Source organism: Synchiropus splendidus, chromosome 5 (assembly GCF_027744825.2).
Source record: "Synchiropus splendidus isolate RoL2022-P1 chromosome 5, RoL_Sspl_1.0, whole genome shotgun sequence".
NCBI classification, from domain to species: domain Eukaryota; kingdom Metazoa; phylum Chordata; class Actinopteri; order Syngnathiformes; family Callionymidae; genus Synchiropus; species Synchiropus splendidus.
In genome coordinates, this window is record NC_071338.1 from 24,794,793 (window position 1) to 24,816,000 (window position 21,208).

Sequence of the window (21,208 nt, forward strand, 5' to 3'; positions counted from 1 at the left end):
TAGATAGATAGAGACAGACAGACAGACAGACAGACAGACAGACAGATAGATAGATAGACAGACAGACAGACAGACAGATAGATAGATAGACAGATAGATAGATTGCGAGAAAAGTGCTATCTTCCCCTAATATCCTTGGCTTGACAAACAAGCCTACAGGAGCATTTTTCATCGGCCATATTACGTTTTTATTTTGCAATTTGTTCCTTCTAGGTTGCCGACTTTTGGTGTCGCACCTTGACACAGTGAAAACATTGTTTAAAAAAAATAAATCAGGATCAGTTCAAACACTGCTGAGTCTATTCTCTAATGTGAGCCAAGTCACAAGGTACAGTGTATACAGCGCTTTAAATGGTCAGACGTTTCAGCAGCTTAACTCAGGCACAGAGCCAAATGAGGTGGCATAAACAGGCATCAGCCTCTGTTATATTCACATTATTTTCGGGCATGATTATGTTTGAGTCTTCCCTCGTGTTAAATCCTGCTATTGACTTTCTTTACATTGCTTTACACAGCTACTGCCTCTCTTTTGGACTGCAGAAGTTGAATTTAGATGGGGGTCTTTTCTGAAGACAAGGGGCACTTGAGCCCAAGTAGCCAGCCCATAACCCCACCCCTGGTGACTGATGGTGTTTCAACACGATTGTTTAGACTGTACTTAAAACTGATTCCAAGTAGGATTTTAATAGAATAATCAGAATCAGAATCAAATTTATTGCCATGGTCAGTGGGAATCCCACCAACTAGGAAAGTATCTTGGAATAAAATAAAAATAAAATAAAATAAAATAAAATAAACAACAAAGGCTGTTCATAAATTCAACAGTCTGACGGCCGAGGGGAAGAAGCTGTTCCTGTGATGGGAGGTTCTGGTCTGGATGGACCATAGCCACCTGCCAGAGGGAAGAGGAACAAACTGTCCATGTCCAGGGTGAGAAGAGTCGGCTCTGATCCGACCTGGATCAGGTCCTGAAGAGGTGGCAGGCTGCAACCGATCACCTTCTCACCCCATCCTCACTCCCAAGGTGTTAAGAACTGACTATATACTAGTGACTTTTGCGTCCTATGTTGATGCCGCTATTTAACGCCTTGGACGTGAGAATGTGTCGAACTTAGTGGCCCTATTGATTTTACTGAACTGATGAATAGAATCAATTTCTCGTCTCTTCTTCAGGGTCAACAGCATAAGAGGAGCGCAGAATGATTCCTCCCCGTCTAGTCAAACTGACTACAGCCCTCTTCATACAGACTTTCTAAGCTTGTCCTCTGATGTGCCACATAGAAGAAGCTCAAACACTGAGCATGATATATGAAGCCAAATACATGACTTTGTTAGAACACACCAAGAAATGTGTATAATGTCATGGAGCCATACGCCCACATGCACAGTTGTGTTGTCATCATTGGTCTATTATTTTCAGAGTCCATTTTTTTGTAATAATGTGTCATCCATGTCTCTCTGATATTGCATGAGTATAAGTGACATGTTCCTCCTTTCATGGTGAGGCTTCGTTGCCGTTGTGACCGAACAATGATATGGCTTTTGTTGCCTAGGTTACACTTCAAACAGTAAGAAAATGTAAAACTGTAAAATCTGACTACAACTGCCGTTCCCTCATCAAACACCGTCAATCTTATGTAAATGTTACATTAAGAATTGAAGACAATTGTGAATGTGAATTTGTGAATACGTTCACGGCCTCACAGCTACAGTGGAATGGACTTTACCTGGAAGTCCAGGCAACATCACCTCTCTTGAACCCGTGTTATGCTTTGAAACAAGGGAGCTGGACTTCTTGAGCTTCTTCCAGATGTTCTCTGGTTCTCTGTTGCTCCAACAGACTGCTGTCATTTGTCTACCCATTATCAGGCGTTGGATATTAAATGGTTCCAGTGACCTTTGTTTTGCTCACCAGGGAAGCCGTAGGTGGTCCTCTGCACTGTACTGGTGACTCATTGTCGCTGCAGCTGTTGTTGGAGTTGCTCGAGGAATGAGATGAGAGTTGTACGTTTGGGAGATGAGCGGAATGGTGACATGGCCATATTATTGTTGAGTTCTTTATGTGACCTGTTCAGGTGAAGTCGAAGTGCAAAGTTGTTGTTTTTAACATAATATTAATAAGATTCACCTGTTTTCAGTTTCAGGTTTTGCCCCCGCCCCCTGTGTGTTGTCTTCTTTGCTCCGCGTTTTGGTTTCGACTCCCTTGTTTCTTCGTTCCTGTTCGTGTTTGGATTTTGTGTATTTGTATTTATCTCTTACGGTATGTACTTTTGTTGTTCTGAGTCACCTGTACACCAGCAAGGATTCTAGCATTAGGCCATGTCACCGGCACACCATAAGAAGTCTATTAAAAACAGTTGTCATATGTGTCAATGTGTCAATGTGCTTTTTCAAAACAAGATTCTGGTAAACTGCATTTCCTTGTTATACGACTTTGCCACAAGATGGTGCCATCATTAAAGTCTGGGTTAGTGTGTTGGCGTATGTCGACAGTTTCACTAAATTAATGTTATTTTCTAATAAAAAGTCTTTGATGGCAAATGAAGAGTAACGATGGTATTTATTCCCTCAATATTTTCCTCTACTTCTCCTCCCAAGTGGGCAGAGCGCTCGAGCTCACGGTGGAGGTCGGTCGATCAACGCCGAAGGAACTTGAACCCTGTTGCCAGATTGGGCGAGTTCCCGCTTTGTTCCGCTTTTCTCAAACATGCGCGCCTGGAAAATAAAATAGCTGAGTATGTTGATAAAGTTTGGGCTGGTTCTCGCATTCTCTCCCGGTTTTGTGGAAATATTCAGGAGAAACAAAGCACAATCCCCACACATCCTTGTATTTGTTTAGAAATGAGAGAATCTGCCACCTACTATACGTCATCAGTGGTCAACGAAAGTGTCACGACTGGTTTGTTTATGGGTGGGCGTTGAAGTGTAAAGGCCATATCTGGCAACCCTGTCCGGAAGTGCACTGCCTTCATTTTCAGATTAATCTGCGCACCAACAGTGTTTTTGTCTTCGACTGTTGCAAACCGCAACATCGACCCTTTCAAAAATATGGGTTAGACGACGAGAGATGAGACTCGTCATTATTTTTGCACTGTATGGGTTCCATGGCGCGATTGCAGGTAAATATGCAACTTTGTTTCCTGCCTTTCTTCCCTTTAACATTTACGTTTGCTGCTTTTCACTTCGACGTCTTACAGTCATTGTATTACGATCTACGTATCATGGAGGCCTATTGTTTAAGTCCACACTCGCTTTGTGAGAAGAACAAATCAAAGCCACAAAGTAATCGCGGTCAAATAACCGGTCTTTCCTAAACTGTGAAGATGAAACCTTGTCTCTTCATTGGATCGGTGTAAGTGGCAACACATTTGACTTCCGCGTCAAAGGTTGAGGATATACTGGCGCGAGAGTAAAAATAATCATCAGGTCGTACAGATTAAATGACAAACCATGTTCCAATGTTTTGTTTATGTTAAAAAAAACCCCAAAAAAAAACAAAAAAAAAACGAAAGTGCATTCAGTGAAACTTCGGAATTCACCTCCACCTTCTTCTGCCGCTTATCCGGGGTCGGGTCACGGAGGCAGCATTCGGAGCACAGAAGCCCAAGCTTCCCAATCCGCACAAACCTCCTCCAGCTCATCCCGGGGATCCCGAGGTGCCAGACCGGAGACATAATCTCTCCAGCGAGTCCTGGGTCTTCCCCGGGGTCTCCTCCCGGTAGGACATGCCCGGAACACCTCCCCAGGGAGGCGTCCAGGGGGCATCTGGATCAGATGCCCGAGCCACCTCAGCTGGTTCCTCTCAATGTGGAGGAGCAGCGGCTCCACCCCGAGCTCCTCCCGGACTCCTCACCCTATCTCTAAAGGTACGTACACACCGAACGCGACATTTCTGTCGCTGTAGCGCCAGTCGTCAGCAGCAGGTAGCTTGCTCCTGTCGTCATTAGTCGCCACCTGTCCGGATCGAAAGTAGGTCAGTCGCCGGGGGGCGTGGTCTCAAGTTGTTGTGGACGGTGGATTGAAGATGGCGGAGCCGGTGCTCAAACTATCGCTACTTATTAATTGAAAACATGGAAAAAGAGACGTCTCTCGTTTCGTAGCATTCGCCAGAGCCGCTCACACTGGTGAATTTAACTTCCTGCTCCAGCAGCGTCACCGGGATACGCCCGCTTCGTGCGGTACTTCAGGCGGAACCGCCGCGAGTTGGACGACCTGTTGGTCCGGATCAGTGGCCGAATACAGGACACCAAGTACCGCGGTCTGTCCTCTGGCGAACGTCTGTCTTCGGTAAGCAACTCGATGTGTAGTTATGTACGGCGACTTGTGTCCAAGTCTTTCTGAACTGTCATCAGTTCATGAAATCCGCGGTCGTATCTGCTGTATGCTTGAAGTAATTTTCGGAGATATATAATCTGTCATCGTCAATAATTTGTACACTAAATTCTTTTCAGTGAGCGCCACTTTGTGGTAATCAATGAATGCAACAGTTAAATGCATTCTGATGAAACAATTTGTCCTAGATGCACTGTTGTATGGTTGATATATACTTTGTTAAATTATCACCAACATATGTATGTTTACATATCCATGTATGGTTTATATTTTGCAGATCTTCGGTAACAGGAGACTCATCACCAACTGCTTCTGTGTTGGTGTGACGGTCCACTTCTAGGAGCTGACCAGAGGACCACGGCCACCGACCACATATGTTTTTGTTGAAGATGAGGCTTCTCCTTTTTGGAAAAAAAACAGTTATCAGTGCAACACAATTGCTCATTCAAGAGTCAGCCACCTATTTTAACAAAGCCTAGGTTCTTGCATATATATTTCATCTCTGCAATAAAACAAAGCTGTGTTCAACTCAATTTGTTGATATTTTGCAAAGTGCTTTTGATTTTATTTTTTTCTGTGAATCCATTTTTCACAAAAAGAAATGTTCATTGTCAAACACTTTATTTGCAAAAATAAAGTAACCCCATTCATTTATACTCATTCAATACACACAGAATCACAGTCAAACTTGAAGTGAACTACGTAGGTGTGTTTTGAAGGATCTTCCTCAGAGGGACGAGGGTCAAGAGAGGCGGAGGAAGTGGGGCGGCATCCGGTTCTTTAATGAAACTGTGGCTACAAAGAAAATAAATGAAGGGTCCAAATGGTTTCAGTCAGCTGTTGTTTTGCTTGGTAAAGTAACATGTACATTTTAAATTTATGTGGAACCTGGAAGGAACGAGGACCTTGAAAACTGTCCCTTCTTCTGAGCTGGGTGTGTGGAGGGAGTACATTAGTAGATGTTTGAGCTCAGCTTCAGCATCGGGGGACCCCTTCCTCTGTTGGTCTCTTCCATCGCTGTCCTGCACATAATGGAAGTTGAGTTCAATTACATGCCATAGTGATGAGTACGAATAAATAAAATCTGTATAGGACAGCAATAGTTAACCTAAAGCAAGTCATGTCACTATGACAGTGCTTGAATGATGTAGAACAATAACATTTAATTAAAAAAATAGAATAATGCTAGAAAATGCTATTTCTACATACATGGGGAGCAGCAGTGGATGACAAGGGCCAGTGGCAGGTGGAGGAGACGCAGCAGCACCAGGTGAGGCAGAGGGACGTCCATCCTCCTCCTCATCATCATCACCAACATCATGAGTGGATCCATCCTCCTCCTCTCCTTAATGACAGCACAGCTTGATTACATTATTGTACAAGCTATACAGAAAAAAGCTATACAGAAAGCTACATACATTTTTATATTTATATATTAATCTAGTATTCAGAATATCCCCACTAAATGAACGTGCAAACCTACCTGCTACCTTGCTGCTGCAGCTGCTGCTGCATCTCCAGTCATGTTGGCCGAGGTCTCTCTTGGAGATGAAGGGCTGCAGAAGAGAGAGGACGGTGAAGAACGGTCACTTCACGGCACTACAGTAGATGCCGCTGACCACTCCGCTCCTCGGTCACCGTCCTCCCCTCATATAAACAGACCCTTCAGGACGTCTCATCTGAATTTAATTAAATCAGAAACAGTACTTATTTATCTCGTCACCATACATACGTAGTTTCAACCGTCGCAGCGGTGCATTCGCCTCGTAAACTCGGTGGACATTGCGTTTAGGCGAACATAACTTTAGTAAACTTACGTAAATAAAGGTCTCAGCTCACCAGGAACGCCACCGTTGTGGCGAACTTTCCCTCCGGACAAGATTCTTCCTATTTATGTTCCGGTGGAAATTAAAAAATGCACGATTTGAGCCACTCTCAGGACGGCGGAAAGTCTGCTTGTAAACAACCGCAGCGATTTGCTTCTCCTCCGCCGGGACACGTCACTCGCGGATCTGGTCTCTGATTGGTCAACGCTCCGCAGGTGGTGAACTTCTGCGACTGTCGCTGTACCCCAGTTGTGTCGTCTTGAGTAGCCGGAGTCGCCGTATGTAGCTCAAATCTTGTAGCGTTGCACACCCCAGTCGTGTCGCTGCCATGTTGGTCGCCGCTGGTCGCCGTCAGTCGCCCAACCCCATTGACTTTCTATGCAAATCAGTCGTGTCGCTCGCGGAAGTCGCGTTTGGTCTGTACGTACAGTAAGGCTGCGCCCAGCCACCCTGCGGAGGAAACTCATCTCAGCCGCTTGTATCCGCGATCTCATCCTCTCTGTCATTACTCAAAGCTCGTGACCATAAGTGAGGGTGGGAACGTAGATCGATCGGTAAATCGAGAGCTTCGTCTTGTGACTCAGCTGAGATGTCTGCTGACTAAATTACACACATCTGCCGCTCGGGTTTGGATTTCAAGGTTTTGTGTACAGGGCAATTGGCTATAACAAGCCGTCCCTAGTTCCGAATACACTACCTCCCTTTGCCTCTCTGGTAAAGGGCCCCCTCGTGTGGTCAACTCAGTCAGCCTCTTGTTGCAGACACGGTTCTAAAACTATAATAGATGTATCAACTTCACCTATTATATTAGTGAGTAGTGTCGGCGCTTCACTGAGCGGGTTATTTAATTCGTCCGACCTGTTGAGAAACAGGTTCTTGACCTTACAATGCTACACCTTCTACCGTAGTCTCTTTACTTAGCTTCGTTTAGGGACACATGATTAGATTCTCAATCCATTCCTTAAATAAAATATTACCTCAGCCTTCTGAACTACCACATTATCATTGACATAATAATTCAGGATGGAATAATGCTACCAGTCGAAACATTCACTACATGTGCACAGGAAAGGGAATCAAACATTAATTCAATCGAGCATTAACTCACCTATAACCCAGTTGATGGTAGTACAGGAGCCAGTCGATTCTTTAGTAGCCAGGGATCAATGCCGTTGTGCCTTTTCAGTACTTAATTCGTACTCAGTTTTATTTTGTTTTTATATCAAAAGTATTTCTCCAAAAAATTGATAAAAAGGATAACAAAACAGTAAAATCAATAAAGAATAAAATTCAATACAAAAATGATAAAAGGGTAATAAAACAATAAAATTCAAAAAAGGATAATAAAAACAATAAAATCAATAAACATCAATAAAATCAAGGGTATTGCCAGACGCTAATACCCAACAAAGTCATAGGCACTGCCAGACGCTGGTGCACATACATAAATGTCAAAAAATCATATAATCAAAATGCATACACAATAAAAAGGATTAAGTCAAAGATCCTAAAAATTATATTCAAAGTATATGCAATACAAGAGATTAAGTCAAAAGAATTAATCATAAAAATCAACCAATCAATAATAAAAAACAACAAAAAGAGTTAAATCAAATGGCCTAAGAGCAAGAGCAAGAGCACCGTCCCAAGTTAAGATACAAGACCTTACAGCAAACGGATGAAGCCAAAAGCGTGGAACAAGAGCGAGAGCGAGAGGTCAGTTTATCCTAGACCTTTATAGCAACATTGCCGATTTCAATAAACAATCCCCCAATGCGTCATTAATGGGTGACGTGTTCTTGTCATCTTCAGTGGAAAGTTTTAATTTTCATCATGTGTTCTAGCTGTCGTTCTTAGTGGAAAGTTTTAACTTCATTAGAGACACCCCTTATGTCTTATGCAGATGTTTTAGATTCATTGAACATGCTGAGTGTTAGTTTCATTGTTTTGATAAATGTAACTTATGTTCTAAGTTGAAGACCACAATGTTCTATTAATACAACGTTCCTTCTAAGTGTTAACCATAATCGCAAGCTCAGCTTAAAAACATGTTCTGCTTACAAATTCACCCTGAGGTTAGAGCATGCCCTGCTTGTAAGTTCAAAAGTGCTCATAATAAGTGTAAAGCATACAGGTTCAATAAGTGCTCATAATAAGTGTAGACCTTGGTTATAATATTTTCGATTTTCCAGTATATACAACAACATCCTGACGGGAGAATCATCTCTGCTGTACTCTCAGGTCGCGATGTGAACGTGTGCTCTGGTTATCAGACACGCTTGATGTTTGATGTGTTTCCTCAACATATAGTTGACTGGCTCCAGATGACTTTGCAAGTAGTGCTTGTAAATATTACATTTATCTTTCAGAATGAGTTTTGTTGCTCAAGCAAACACTTTTTGTATGTATAGAATGTAAACATGAAAAGAAATGCTGAGCCAGCCGTGTATATATATATATATATATATATATATATAGGAGGGAAAATACGTTACAATACAGACACAACATGAAGTATGAAACATTTATTGCAACACACAAAACATGGACCAAAACTGCATAGATACAAAACTGCATTAACTAGTACACAAAAACTGTCCACACAAACCACATCATGAAGCCGCATAAATAATCTAGCTCACACACTTTGTTCGTTCTGGGCTTTTGTTCTTAAGTGAGGTCACAATAAGATGGCGACGACTTCATTGAAACTTCAAACAAAACTTCAAAAGTATTTTTAGTCATTTTCCATGACATCCATCAGAGGGGAATTCACTCCTTTATTGCATCCATGTGACTGCAACGTGGTGGACAACACATGGGAATCTTGATTTATCCACCTCAAGCCGACAATTGAGCCCCAGCAATTGCTCTTATGCACTGTTACTTCATTAGCTTCATTTATTTCCTCAGCATCTCAAACACTCACTGCTGTGAACCTCCGCCACCGAGGGTGTGTGAGAGGCTTTGTTTCTGGTGTTTACACAGAACCTGCACTACTATGACTTGTTCAGGTTGCGTCCATTTTAATGGCCTTGTTTTACTTGTATCATGTTTCTCTGGTATTAAATCATGATATCTAACCTTTTTGTATTTGTCTTTTTTTTTTTTGTCTTTTTTGTCGCCTAAGGACATTGTCTTCTAGCATGATGAGGTTTTGTTGCTGTTCTATGCTGTGAACAGCATAGAACAGGATTGTGTTTCTAATCGAGTTGTCATGGTCGACACTCACACAAATCCTCCTGTATTGCAGTTATATTAAAAAGATATCCACCTGCCCTTCCTGTAGTTAAAAAAAACCATTCATGTATGCAGTATTGATATTTTCCAAGGATTTTAATTTGGATGTTCGTGACTGATGACTATATAATGGAAATAATATTTTGATAATAGTATTTTGACCATGCTGCCTTTTTTTTTTTGCTGCCCTCTGAGTCAATTGTCCAATTACTTATGGCCTCTTGAAAAAGAGTTGGCTATGTTATTAAAGAGCTGTAATTCTTAAACCTTCAATTTGGCTGTTGATATTCAGCAGAGAGTCTGCACTTCCATACTCATGTGCACATTTTGCTTATTTCGTGGCTGCCACTTATTTATTTATTTTTGCCATAGGCCCATTCTCGTGATTTTCTTAATTTGCCTGGTGGAAATGGACTTCCACAGTAATGGTATTCCATACTATTTAATGTTGCGCTGCAACATTTTTGTTTTGGTGGGCTAGCTTGATAAATTTTAGGATTGTTTTCACTACTTCCTGGCAGGCTTTTAAAAAATATTCAGGAGGAAACGGAGACAAAAAAGTACTCACCTAACAGCCTATGTGGCAGTGCGATTCACTGAGACGCCAGTGGAGATGACTCATTAGAAATTATGAACAACAATCTAAGGAACAAAGGCCTCACATGATGAAAGTGTTATCTGTCTACATCAGAGGTGGGCAATTCAATTTCCTAAGAGGCCAATATATATATTGTAACCGCTGAGAGGGGCCGTCAACCCCCAAAAAAGGAGGGTTAGAAAAAATAAAAAAATAAGTGATGACATCATGTGTGAATTTAAAATTACACTTTAAAAATGCACAGAAAATGTTGGTTTGTTGTGTTTTATTTAATTTAAACCACATTACATTTAAAGATTCTTGATGTGTCTCATGCATTTCAAAATCTACTTTTAATTCTGATGTATTATAAGGGACAAGAAATACTCCTAAAATAGCCAACGGAAAAGACCACAGAAGAACAATTAACAACAATCAAACGAGAAAGTTATGTTTCACTTGCATCATAATGAAAACAATGCACAAGACAAAAATGTCAGAGACAATGTCAGTGTTGTGACTCACGTTATTATCGAACCTCACCAGTGAATTTCTCTCGCGCTTCCACCAGCAGCCTCTCAATTGTATGTCAGCTCACGACAATGTGTTAATGACATGAACAGCTTCTGGATGGACCCCACAAGGGTTTGTTTTTTTTTATTGTTGTTATTTATTCCCCTAAAATGTGGATGTATGAAATCATAGGAGCATATTGAGTCCGAGGTTTTATTTTATTTAACCTCAAAATATTAGCTGACGCACGCGTACATGACCCGATTTGGTCATCATTATAATGAAAGGTGTCAAGTCAACAAAACCGAGCTGAGTCAAATTTAAAGCAAATGGGACAAAAATACATGTAGAACGGGAACAAATGAGACTGTGAGAGGCATTTGATGTGAGCAGCGTGCAGTTGGGCGGGGTGTCTCATAACCGTCATCCGTCAAATCCGGAAACCTCCCTATGAAGCGAATTGTACTTTCGTTTCTCCTCGATCGTCTGCAGCATTGAACTTAACATTTAGGCGACGATGAGAATATGGTTTATGTTGGCTGTGTTTTGGATTAATGGCGCAAATTCAGGTAAAATCACAACTTTGTATGTTTCACTTTGCCACGTTCTCTCGAATGTTATTCTCGTCAGTTCGAAGTCGAATTGTAATGAACTAAAACGTAACAACAACAACAACAATAATAATATCATTGTCACAAGTAGTAGTTGTTGTTTTGTTGTAATCCATTAACAATATGTCTTAAATAAAAGGTCTCAATTAGACTCGATATCTTCGAGGTTTGTTTCTTAATCATATGGCCCAATTTAAATAATTTATTGCCAGCGGTCACTTTAAATTCAGATTCCAAAATTAAACCTAAAGACTTATAATATCCATACACTGTGCTATGTTATGTCTATATTGATGCCTGTTTCTATAGGCTGTTGCGACACAGATGACGCTCACACCCACAAACATAAGGCAACAAATAATGTAACTTAAAGTGAATAGTACTGCCCTGTTGATTGGTACTTCATCCACAAAACAACAGAATGCTCTTAATTATTGTTTTGTATGTGCTACGGCAACATTCAGATAGAACAATATGCAAATATACTGTGAGTTGTTGTGTTGCTTTGTTTATTGGTTAAATGAAGGCAGAGGTCACAGATCACTCCAATTGAGTTACAATGGACTCAACCGCAGACTATGCACTTGCAAATACATGAGAGTCCCTCAGCAGCGCTGTGTGCATGTGAGTGTCTGAGGCATGTTCTTGGATGTATATTCTGTAATGATGAAACTTGGCAGTTACTAAATGATCAATTCTGTTCTCTATGTTACTGGAGTTCATCTCCAACATCATTATATGTCTAAATACGGTATAATATTCAATGTTTCTCATCTCTGGTAGAACCCTGTCATGTTTGGAACAAGACAGCTGCTAAAATGTTCTTTCAGTCTGCTGTCCCCAATGTATCTCATGTTGTGTCAAAGTTCAATATAACCTTGGACTACGATTAAAATCACAGCACTTCGTACATTGCTTTGTGCGGATGGCACCTACTGGAATAGTTAAACAGACCCTGCTCTGGAGCTTGAGCTAAAAAGGCTCCTGAATAGATTCGGATCTTGCTGTAAAATGGGTACTGAAACCATTTTATCCACCAAAATCATTCCGATAACTGAAAAGGTTCCTACCATGTGTTCACTGCATGCTTCAAGAATCGTATTGGGGCTGTCATTGTATTAAAATGTGGAATCTCTCAATTAATTATTATTTTATTATTTTATTATTATTCATCTATTTATTTTTGGACGTTTCGTTTTGTTTTTGGAAACCGGAGGCCTCAGACCGAAATTTCGTTACCATCATATAGTAATATGTTTTGTGCAATGACAATAAAGAAAGTCTAAAGTCTAATCAGTTAGTACATAGATTAAAGGTTAAATATTTTAAGCATGTACCGCCCACATTCATATATTTATCTTTTTGATCTGGTAGGATTGTCTTGAAAACATAGCGGTTTACATGGAGTGGGTGGAAGCTTGTAAATATCTGCCTTTCAATGCCGACTCTGTCCTCTGGTGGTTTATATGAGCTACACCATCATCATATTCAATCTCCACAGCTATTCTCCTCTGAATGTTGTCTTTATAATCATTGTCTTTTCGGTTTTGATGTGGTTTGTTGTGAACAACATGACAAAGTAAAACTTCAACAAGAACGAGAATGTTTTTATTACTTTCAAATGGTCATCATTGTGTCGTCTTCTCTGCAGTGTTTCACTCTCTCACCTATTGGGCAACTGCATCATCTCAGGTTCATCACTTCCCAGAGTATGTGGAGGTTGGTTTGGTGGATGGTGTTGAGTTAATTTACTACGACAACAACAGCAGGAGAGTCAAACCCAAACAGGACTGGATGACCCGACTCATTGATGATGATCCGGAATATTTAGAGAGAGAAACACAGAGGTGCATGATTGACCAGCAGACGTGCAAGACACTCATTAAAGTATTTAAAGGCAGATTCAACCAGATTGGAGGTTTGTTTTCACACACACACACACACACACACACACACACACACACACACACACACACACACACACACACACACACACACACACACACACACCTAGCACCTGAAAGCTATAGTATCTTTTGCATTTCTGTAACAAGTAGCTCACCCTTCAAATTAGTCCTGTTTCTTTCATTTACTTGATACTGTCTTCTTATTTCTCCCCTTCACTGCCTGTTCCCTTGCTTGAAGCAGAAAATTAGAACTGTCAACTCTTCTTCTTACATGTATGCACACTTGTTTTCATTTGAGACTGTGGTAGGCCTAAATGAATTGTCATTTCAAATCCACTTAATGGAAAGAAATAGGATGTGATTAAAAACAAAGAAAATGCAGTGGCTTCAATTTGAAAAACAGATACCAACTGGTACTGTCTATACCCATTATCTGACAGCGGTACAGTCGAGGAGAGAGGCGCGGAGGGACAACGAGAAACAACATACCAGGGACAAGAGAATCAGAGTAATTGCGAGCGGTCATACCACGTATTGGCAGCGGACCATCTAGCGACAACACAGTGGGCGGCAGGGTAGATATCCATGGGAGGATCATCAGTGGAATGAGTCCTAGCTGTGTGTCGCCATTAAGCTGGAGCAGGAGAGATGAAAACACGGAAGCGGGGAGACAGGAAGTACAACAATAAAAGCACATACAAACACGAAACCTAACAAAATGCTTAAATTAGCTCGACCAGGGGTGGCTAACTGTTCCAGAAAGAGCCGCAGTGGGTGCAAGGTTTTTGTTTCAACTGATCGTGAGGACACAGTTTCATTGCCGATCTGGTCCTTTTTGTTTCAGCTGACACCTAATTCAGAAAACCTGTGGGCCACTCTATCTAATAAAACAAACACCGATCCAGAGACTCAGAGTCAACCACATATGTATATACTGTATATATCACTCACTCTATTCCATGTGTTGTACACACTACAGTCTCTCTTGAAACTGTTTTATGATGCAACTTATTAGTGGAGTCCCCAACATCAGTATTTTCTTATGTTCAAATATAATAGTTAACTAAGTGTAGAGATCAGAAATTCAATGTTTCTCTCTCGCAGAACCGTTGTGTCTGACAGACTGCTCTGCCAGCTTTAGTTGAGGGTTAAATTGAGCTGTCTGTTCAACCCCTCTGCTGAAACTTTGGTAAATGCCAAAAAAATACATCATCATCAACACAATTCCTATGCCAAGTTTTGGGATTAAACTCTCAAGTTTGTGAATAAATTGAAATAAAAAAAAAATCCCGTCGTCTAATCTTCTACCAAGAACTAATGATCAAAACGACCTGAGTGGAGGACCTTGTAAACAAATCTGCACATCTAAGATCATTGCTGTCACAAGTTACAAACTACAGCTGATATCAAATTTGTTATGTGTTCATCGGCTAACGACATCATTGGAATGTGTTTGCTTCCGCTGTGTAGCTGAAGGTTGGGCTGTCATGTAACCTCAGTCATTTAAGACTTCAAGTGTATTTGCCAGCTGGAAAGTTGCTAGATCTCGGCTGCCTGCTGACTGGGACTGGCCCTTTTAGGTGGCTGCCACATCGAGGCATAATTAAGTTACGAGCAAGTGTTAAGTCTTGTCCTCACCATCGTCACAATTCTTTTCATTTATTAAAGCAACTGTGATAAATGCTACTTGATCACCATAAACTCCTTGCCATAATGCTTTCAGCAGCATCTCATCCTAAACCTAACCATCCAAAACTAAACTTAACCCAATTATAATAACCTAATTATTTTGACCATCAAAACCTTATGAGGATCGGTCCTCACAAGTACTGCAAAACGTGTGTGTTTGTCAGATGTCATTTTGACCAACTGCAGCTTCTGTCTCTCCCTCAGGTGTCCACACTCTTCAGGTGATGCACGGCTGTGAGTGGGACGATGAGACTGGAGAGGTCAGAGGTTATTATCAGTACGCTTACGATGGAGAAGACTTCATAGCGTTGGACTTGAAGACTCTGACATGGATCGCTGCCAAACCACAGGCTGTCATCACCAAACTCCAGTGGGACAATAATGAAAGTCGCAACAGATATCTACAATCCTCCCTGTCCGAGCGATGTCCTGAGCTGCTGAAGCAGTTTTTGCACTACGGGAAGAGCTCCCTCCTGAAAACAGGTAGAGTCATGCGACCTGAGATGGACGTGACCTCATCACAGTCCAACACCTGTCCGTGTGTGAGTGACCATGGAGTCGAATGATCCCTCTAAATTGGGTGTGAGCAAACACACAAACTCTGTGAGCCGTCACTTGGACCACTGTGAGCGATCAGTAAACGTCAGATGTGGTGACTAATAGATGGTCAGGATTATGTAAAAGAAATATACAGATTTTGATCACAACATGATGCTTGTCCGGTCACATTATGAAAAAGTCTTTTTGTGAAACTGTTTATAAAAAGATTTACATAGAACGCACAAACAAACAGCAACACATCTTAAAATGCCAGTGAACACATCATTTATGTTTTCAGATTCAGTTTGTGAAGATCTCAGGTGTTTGGATACTGCTTGATAAACGAAAAAGAAAAAAACTAGTATGAACATGATTGCAACATTAAATACTGTTTTATACTCTTTGAATTCTTATCTGGGTGCATTGGAGTGACCCAATGCACATATTTTAGATCTGGTTTAGCCAATTATTCTGCAAAATGACCATCCAACCGTGCGTGTCTTCACCAGAGCTTCCATCAGTGTCTCTCCTCCAGAAGACTCCGTCCTCTCCCATCATCTGCCTCGCTACAGGCTTCTACCCTCCACGAGCCATTCTGTTCTGGACCAAAGACGGAGAGGAGCTTCTCGATGATGTTAATATTGGAGAGGTCCTCCCCAACCCTGATGGAACCTACCAGATGATGGCTGAGCTGAAACTGTCAGACCCGTCTGAAGACTGGGAGAGGTTCACCTGTGTGTTCCAGCTTGCTGGCGTTAAAGAAGACTTGCCCACCAACCTGGACAAAGAGGCCATTTTAACCAACAGTGAGATTTTACTCTTTCATAACTGACTGTTTCATCAAGACCTTTGTATTCTGGTCTATCTCTAGAGGTTGATTCATGACATTAGTTGTGTTCCAGCTTGCCAGAATGTTGATTCAAAACACAATCTTTGATTCAACATTACATTTGAATATATTTTAATACAACAAACTCAACAATGATGTCAGTAGTTACGGAGACTCTGAGTCAGTCTTTGTCTTATTGGAGCGAGCCTCAGGTCCGTCCAGAATGTCCTGTGAAGTTGGCTTGATTGAAAGATACACACTCGCTCATTAATAACTGCTGAAATGACGGCTAAAAATGAACATTCCACCACAATCCAGCCGGGTGACCTAGGCTCCAGACTAAACCCTCATGTTGTGTGTAACCACATCAGGGAAGCTGGAGGACCAGACAGTTCTCATCGCTGTCTCAGTGGCTGCTGTTGTTGTTGTTCTGCTCATCACTGCTGCTGCTGTTATTGGAGTGGTCAAGAGGAGAAGAGCAGGTGAGAAGAGAGGAGCAAACTTGAGTTGACTTTGATCAAATCATCCAGAAACTGAAGGTGACAAAGATCCAGAGACACAATGTTCCACCACAAGCTTGATGGCTTCACACACTGAACACAAAAAACAGTCTGGTTGAACTTCAGTGAAGGTCCATCAATGCTGTGGTGTTCAAAGTTGTTTTCTTTTTCAGGACGAAAACCAATAACTGGTGAGTAAATCATGTTTCCTTGCATCTTCTGACGTCATCAACAAGCGACGAACATGATGTTGATGGGTAGTAATGGGTTGATAAGGCTTTATATAACAGTGTCCCAATTTTCAGAGGCCTCTAGATGGAACTGTCTTCTATATAAGCTTTGAACAACTGTTTCAATGGAACTTCACATCATTTTTAAACCCTAATAGCACCACTGAGTGATCCCTAAAAATTAGGACACTGTTTCACAAAGCCTCATCAGCCCATCGATGTTGATGAGGTTCTGAGCTGCTAGTGATTCTCATGTTGCAGACTCCAACAGTTCTGAGGAGGCTCTGAATCTACTGATTCCCCTGATTGAAGCTCCTGCACACGGTGAGTCACTGAGGAACATTCTTAAAGAGACTAGAGAAGAAAAGCTGCTTTGACTCTCCTGTGAGTGAAGAAGAGAGGTGGGGTGGAGTACCTGGAGGAGTGTTTGAGTGACAGCAGACACACCAGGATGTAGGGCACAGAGAGACCATCTTCTTCACTCTTGAGACGTTTTTGTCATAGGAGTATGTAAAGTAATAATAAATAAAAATTCTATAAAATTTAACCAGTGAAAGTCAGACGTTGCTTGTCAACTATTCTTCAATAGAATTATTTTAAAAAATAAACTTGTGAAACAGGCCTGGACAAAAATGATGGTAACCCATAAATTCATGTTTTGTTCTACTGCAATCAAACGATTCCTGTTACTGTCAACGAGACCTTTGCACCTCGCAGTTGGCACAGTATTTTAGCCCACTCCTCCTGCGCAAACTGTTCCAGTTGTCTCAGTTTTGAAGGGTGCCTTTTCCAGATGTCATGTTTCAGCTCCTTACAAAGATGCTCAATAGGATCAAGCTCAGGGTTCATAGAAGGCCACTTTAGAGTTGTTCAGTGTTTTCCTCTTATCCATTCTTGGGTGCTTTTAGCTGTGTGTTTTGGGTCATTGTGTGTTGCAAGACCCATGACCTGCGACTGAGACCAAGCTATCTGACACTAGCCAGCACATTTCTCTCTAGAATCCCTTGCACCCTGCACAGATTCAAGACACCCTGTGCCCTTGGATGCAGCAAAGTAGCCCCAAAACAGCATCTTTGTTTCACAGTAGGGACAGTGTTTTTTTCTTTATATACTTCATTTTTTCGTCTGTGAACATAGAGCTGCCTTGCCAAAAAGTTCAAATTTTGTCTCACCTGTCCATAGGACATTCTCCCTGAAGCTGTGTGGCTTCTCAGCATGTAGTTTGGCAAATTTCAGTCTGGCTTATTTATTACTTGTTTTCAACAATGGTGTCCTCCTTGGTTGTCTCCCATTAAATCCATTTTGTCTCAAACAACAACGGATGGTGCGATCTGAGGCTTATGTTCCTTGAGCTTGAAGTTCTCCTTAAATCTCTTCAGAAGTTTGTCTGTCACCATTCGTCTTTTGTAATCATTTATATTATACTTCTCCTTGATTCGTCTTGAATTTTCCTCCAGCCATGTCCAGGGCAGTTTGCTGAATAATATTGTTGTTGTCATAGTTGGGAAACACACCTTGATTGTATCTTAAACACGTCTGTTTATTTGTGCGAATGACTACCAAAGAACCAACAAGTTAAATCCAAAAGTATTTATTCCCCGTCAGAGGAGTCAGAGTCAGGTCTTGTGTCGACTCTTCTTATTTTGGAGTGACATTGATGAATCCTCTTGTTGTTGTCCATTTTAAGTCCTTTTTTGGTGGGAAGCTGTTAACAGATATGGTCCACTCTTCTGATTGGCTTGCTTCTGCTGGTAGACTGGCTCGTCCGGTCTCTGTCTGGCTCTATGGTCCATAATTCATCCTCCTCACCTGACCTGACAGCCATGTGTAGCAAAAACCAGGCTCCTCAATGCACCGCTTGGCACAGTAGCCGCTTGGACAAAACAGTATGAACTCTGGATCGATGATCAAAGAGTAATGAGATATTAATTAGACAATTGTTGTAAGTGGTCTTGATAGCTCACTTTCAACAGTGAACGTCCCGGAACTGACATCAGGATTGTGTGTGTCATGTTCCGATTTTTGCGTCCGTGAATCGCCATTTAAACAAACCAGTGCGGTGAGGCGACCACTCGCAACATTCATTCATTAATATATGACAACTACTGATGGTAGTTAGTTACTCAAAGTGCAGAGATCCCAAACGATTGAGGAACGAGTTTTTTTTTTTTTTGGTTGAGAAGCAATGTCTGACTTTCATTGGTTAAATTTCATTGGATTTTTATTTATAATTTAAATTTATTTCTGTGACCATTGTGAGCTTTTGCTCCATTCAAGGAAGGGTACAGGTACCAACATTTTTTTCCGTGTGTAGTTCAAGCCCATCTGCAACTCATTTGCGCTAAAAGCTATGTGGAGAAGGTTGTATCACAACTACTGCTTGACTAATAGTATCAATATATGGTTGGTTAATGGCACTTGTTGTGACTTACCTGTGAACAACTCTCCCCACAGTCAGCCGCCAGGTGCCGCTTGAGGTTCGTTATTATGTAGCCGCATTTGTCACCCTTAACCTCAATCCTCAGTCCGATAGCCGATTGAGAGCAGCATTACGGCAAAGAAGAAGAAGAATGGGAAGCAAGAAGCATTTACAGGATTAGCGACAATGCCATCTGCAGCTGTGTTTGTGGCTTGTGTTTCATATTTCCATTAACAAAGAAAATACTTTTGCAATACATTTGTAGCTCAGTCTCATTGTTTTCGATGCCATCTTTGATACTACCCAAAGGATTCTGGGTATTCCTCAATACCGAGGGAGGTCGCGGAGTTCCTCAAGATTAAGGAAGCTACGTTCCTCAATCATGTTCCTCCATATAACTTCCTAAGAATTGGGTCAGTCCTTACTCCTTGCGAGAACAAGCATTTTTGAGGGTTGAGGGTGAGGGTTAAGGAAGGAATTGGAACACACCATAATTCTCGAGTTGATTTTCATCACTAGGACTGAGACATTTAACATGAAGACCAGTTTAGTTTGTCTGAAACGGAATCACAGATGATTTAATGAGGATTTCTCTTCTCACTCAAATTCCTTCTCTCTTCAGTTTCAAGAAAAGATGGTGCAAGAAAGGAAAAGCAGCGTTAAATATCTTCAGTCGAAATCACCAGGATTGTGTTGCTGCATCTATCAACTGCTAAGATCACGAGTCAGCGAATTTTGAGTCTCTTAAAAGTTGACGATGTTTGGGTTTTGGAAAATCTAAATTCTGCAACAATCTGGCGAGCAGCTAGATGTCTGCTGGTGCCACTGTGGAGCTTGATTGCAGCCCTTCAGGTATCCACTGCAAGCGCACTGGTTCCCCTGTGGATTGAGTGAATCAGCATGACCGTTATTACAGTGAGTGTCTTGCCATCATCACGATGAGTAAAGCAAGTAAGCATAAGATACAAAGGAGCTTTTTTTTCAAAAACTTTTCCAAACCTTATAATGTCGATCAACTTCGCTTGTAGTTTGGACCTCATAAATACAGGTATCGGTCCGCTTTGTTGCAGTAATCCTTCAAATAAAAGTTAAGATGCCTGTGACTTAAATGTTATGTACAGAACGTTATCATCGCTCAGCAGGTCAGTTGTCGGCCTGCATTGTTCATTAGTGCTCATATTTTGAATTTTATTTGGAGCACTGTTTGAATGTCAGTACTGCTCAATAAACAATTTCATTCATTCATTTATGTTTTTGATTTATGATTTGAAGCTTGAATGCTACTTTATGTGAATGTATTGCATTGCTTTTTGTAAGCTTAAAACATGGTGACAGCCGTGAATGTAGTCGTACTAGACTTGTAATGTGTGTCATCTGTTGCAGTTAACAAGTAACACATAATATAATGCATTATATTATGCATATATATTATATACTTGTGAGTCAGAGCTGCGCTGGTACTCATCCAGTTTTCACTTTTTGGCTTTTCCACTCCAGGTGGCAGCACTTCAGACAATATTCCACAAATCTTGTCAACATTAATACTCTCATGAACTGCTGTAGAATTACTATGAACACTGAACTCCAAGTTAGGAAAGCCATTATTGGACAGTTTGAAATGTTGCAGCTGAAGAGATGATGTAGAAACCACTAATCATCATGTGTCTATATTAAATCAACTATTGAATCGTCATCTTCGACTAAACAAAGAAAGCGGCCTCAGGAAGTAATTGTGTAAATGAAAGTAAATGTTACACCCGCAGATGGCCGAGCCGACGCCCATTCACACACGCTCACACGCACACTGAAACCTGTTTTCTGTGCGACATTTTATTCACATTCAAGTGCGCTTTAATGTCAACAGAAGGCCTTTAATTCTATCGGTCCGGTTGGGTTGGTGCTGACAGGCAGTAGTGCTAACCATGGTGCTGCCCATCTAATTATATTGGCGACATGACGCGTGTTCTGGGTTCGTTTTCTTCACCTGTCTCGATG

At 41.3% G+C, this 21,208-nt stretch overlaps 1 protein-coding gene and 1 long non-coding RNA gene across 7 annotated transcripts; one reads left to right on the forward strand and one right to left on the reverse strand.

The window, feature by feature from the left end:
- Positions 1 to 2,951: 2,951 nt before the first annotated feature.
- On the forward strand, positions 2,952 to 20,429 carry LOC128759229 (major histocompatibility complex class I-related gene protein-like). Of its 6 annotated transcripts, XM_053866028.1 has the most exons (8): positions 10,897 to 11,057; positions 12,751 to 13,017; positions 14,900 to 15,178; positions 15,745 to 16,041; positions 16,436 to 16,546; positions 16,738 to 16,755; positions 17,056 to 17,118; positions 19,836 to 20,429. In XM_053866028.1, exons 1-8 carry the CDS (start codon positions 11,006 to 11,008, stop codon positions 19,874 to 19,876), a joined length of 1,128 nt encoding a protein of 375 aa, XP_053722003.1. In that variant the 5' UTR covers positions 10,897 to 11,005; the 3' UTR covers positions 19,877 to 20,429. The 6 variants fall into 6 exon arrangements, with proteins under 6 accessions (XP_053722002.1, XP_053722006.1, XP_053722003.1 ...); XM_053866027.1 differs by lacking the exon at positions 10,897 to 11,057 and adding an exon at positions 2,952 to 3,119 and having other exon boundaries at positions 17,056 to 20,429; XM_053866026.1 differs by having other exon boundaries at positions 17,056 to 20,429.
- Positions 4,802 to 7,211, reverse strand: LOC128759232 (uncharacterized). Its single transcript, XR_008414568.1, has 4 exons — positions 6,172 to 7,211; positions 5,816 to 5,888; positions 5,542 to 5,677; positions 4,802 to 5,354 (listed from the first exon to the last, which is right to left on the reverse strand). It is a non-coding gene; the product is annotated as an uncharacterized LOC128759232 (long non-coding RNA).
- Positions 20,430 to 21,208: the final 779 nt, after the last annotated feature.

Bases quoted from the DNA above. Each gene is read 5' to 3' on its own strand.
- LOC128759229 (XM_053866027.1), top strand. From the start codon at position 3,068: ATGAGACTCGTCATTATTTTTGCACTGTATGGGTTCCATGGCGCGATT. The intron at 3,120-12,750 runs GTAAATATGCAA...TCTTCTCTGCAG, and splicing joins GTTCCATGGCGCGATTGCAG to TGTTTCACTCTCTCACCTAT. The intron at 15,179-15,744 runs GTAGAGTCATGC...TGTCTTCACCAG, and splicing joins GAGCTCCCTCCTGAAAACAG to AGCTTCCATCAGTGTCTCTC.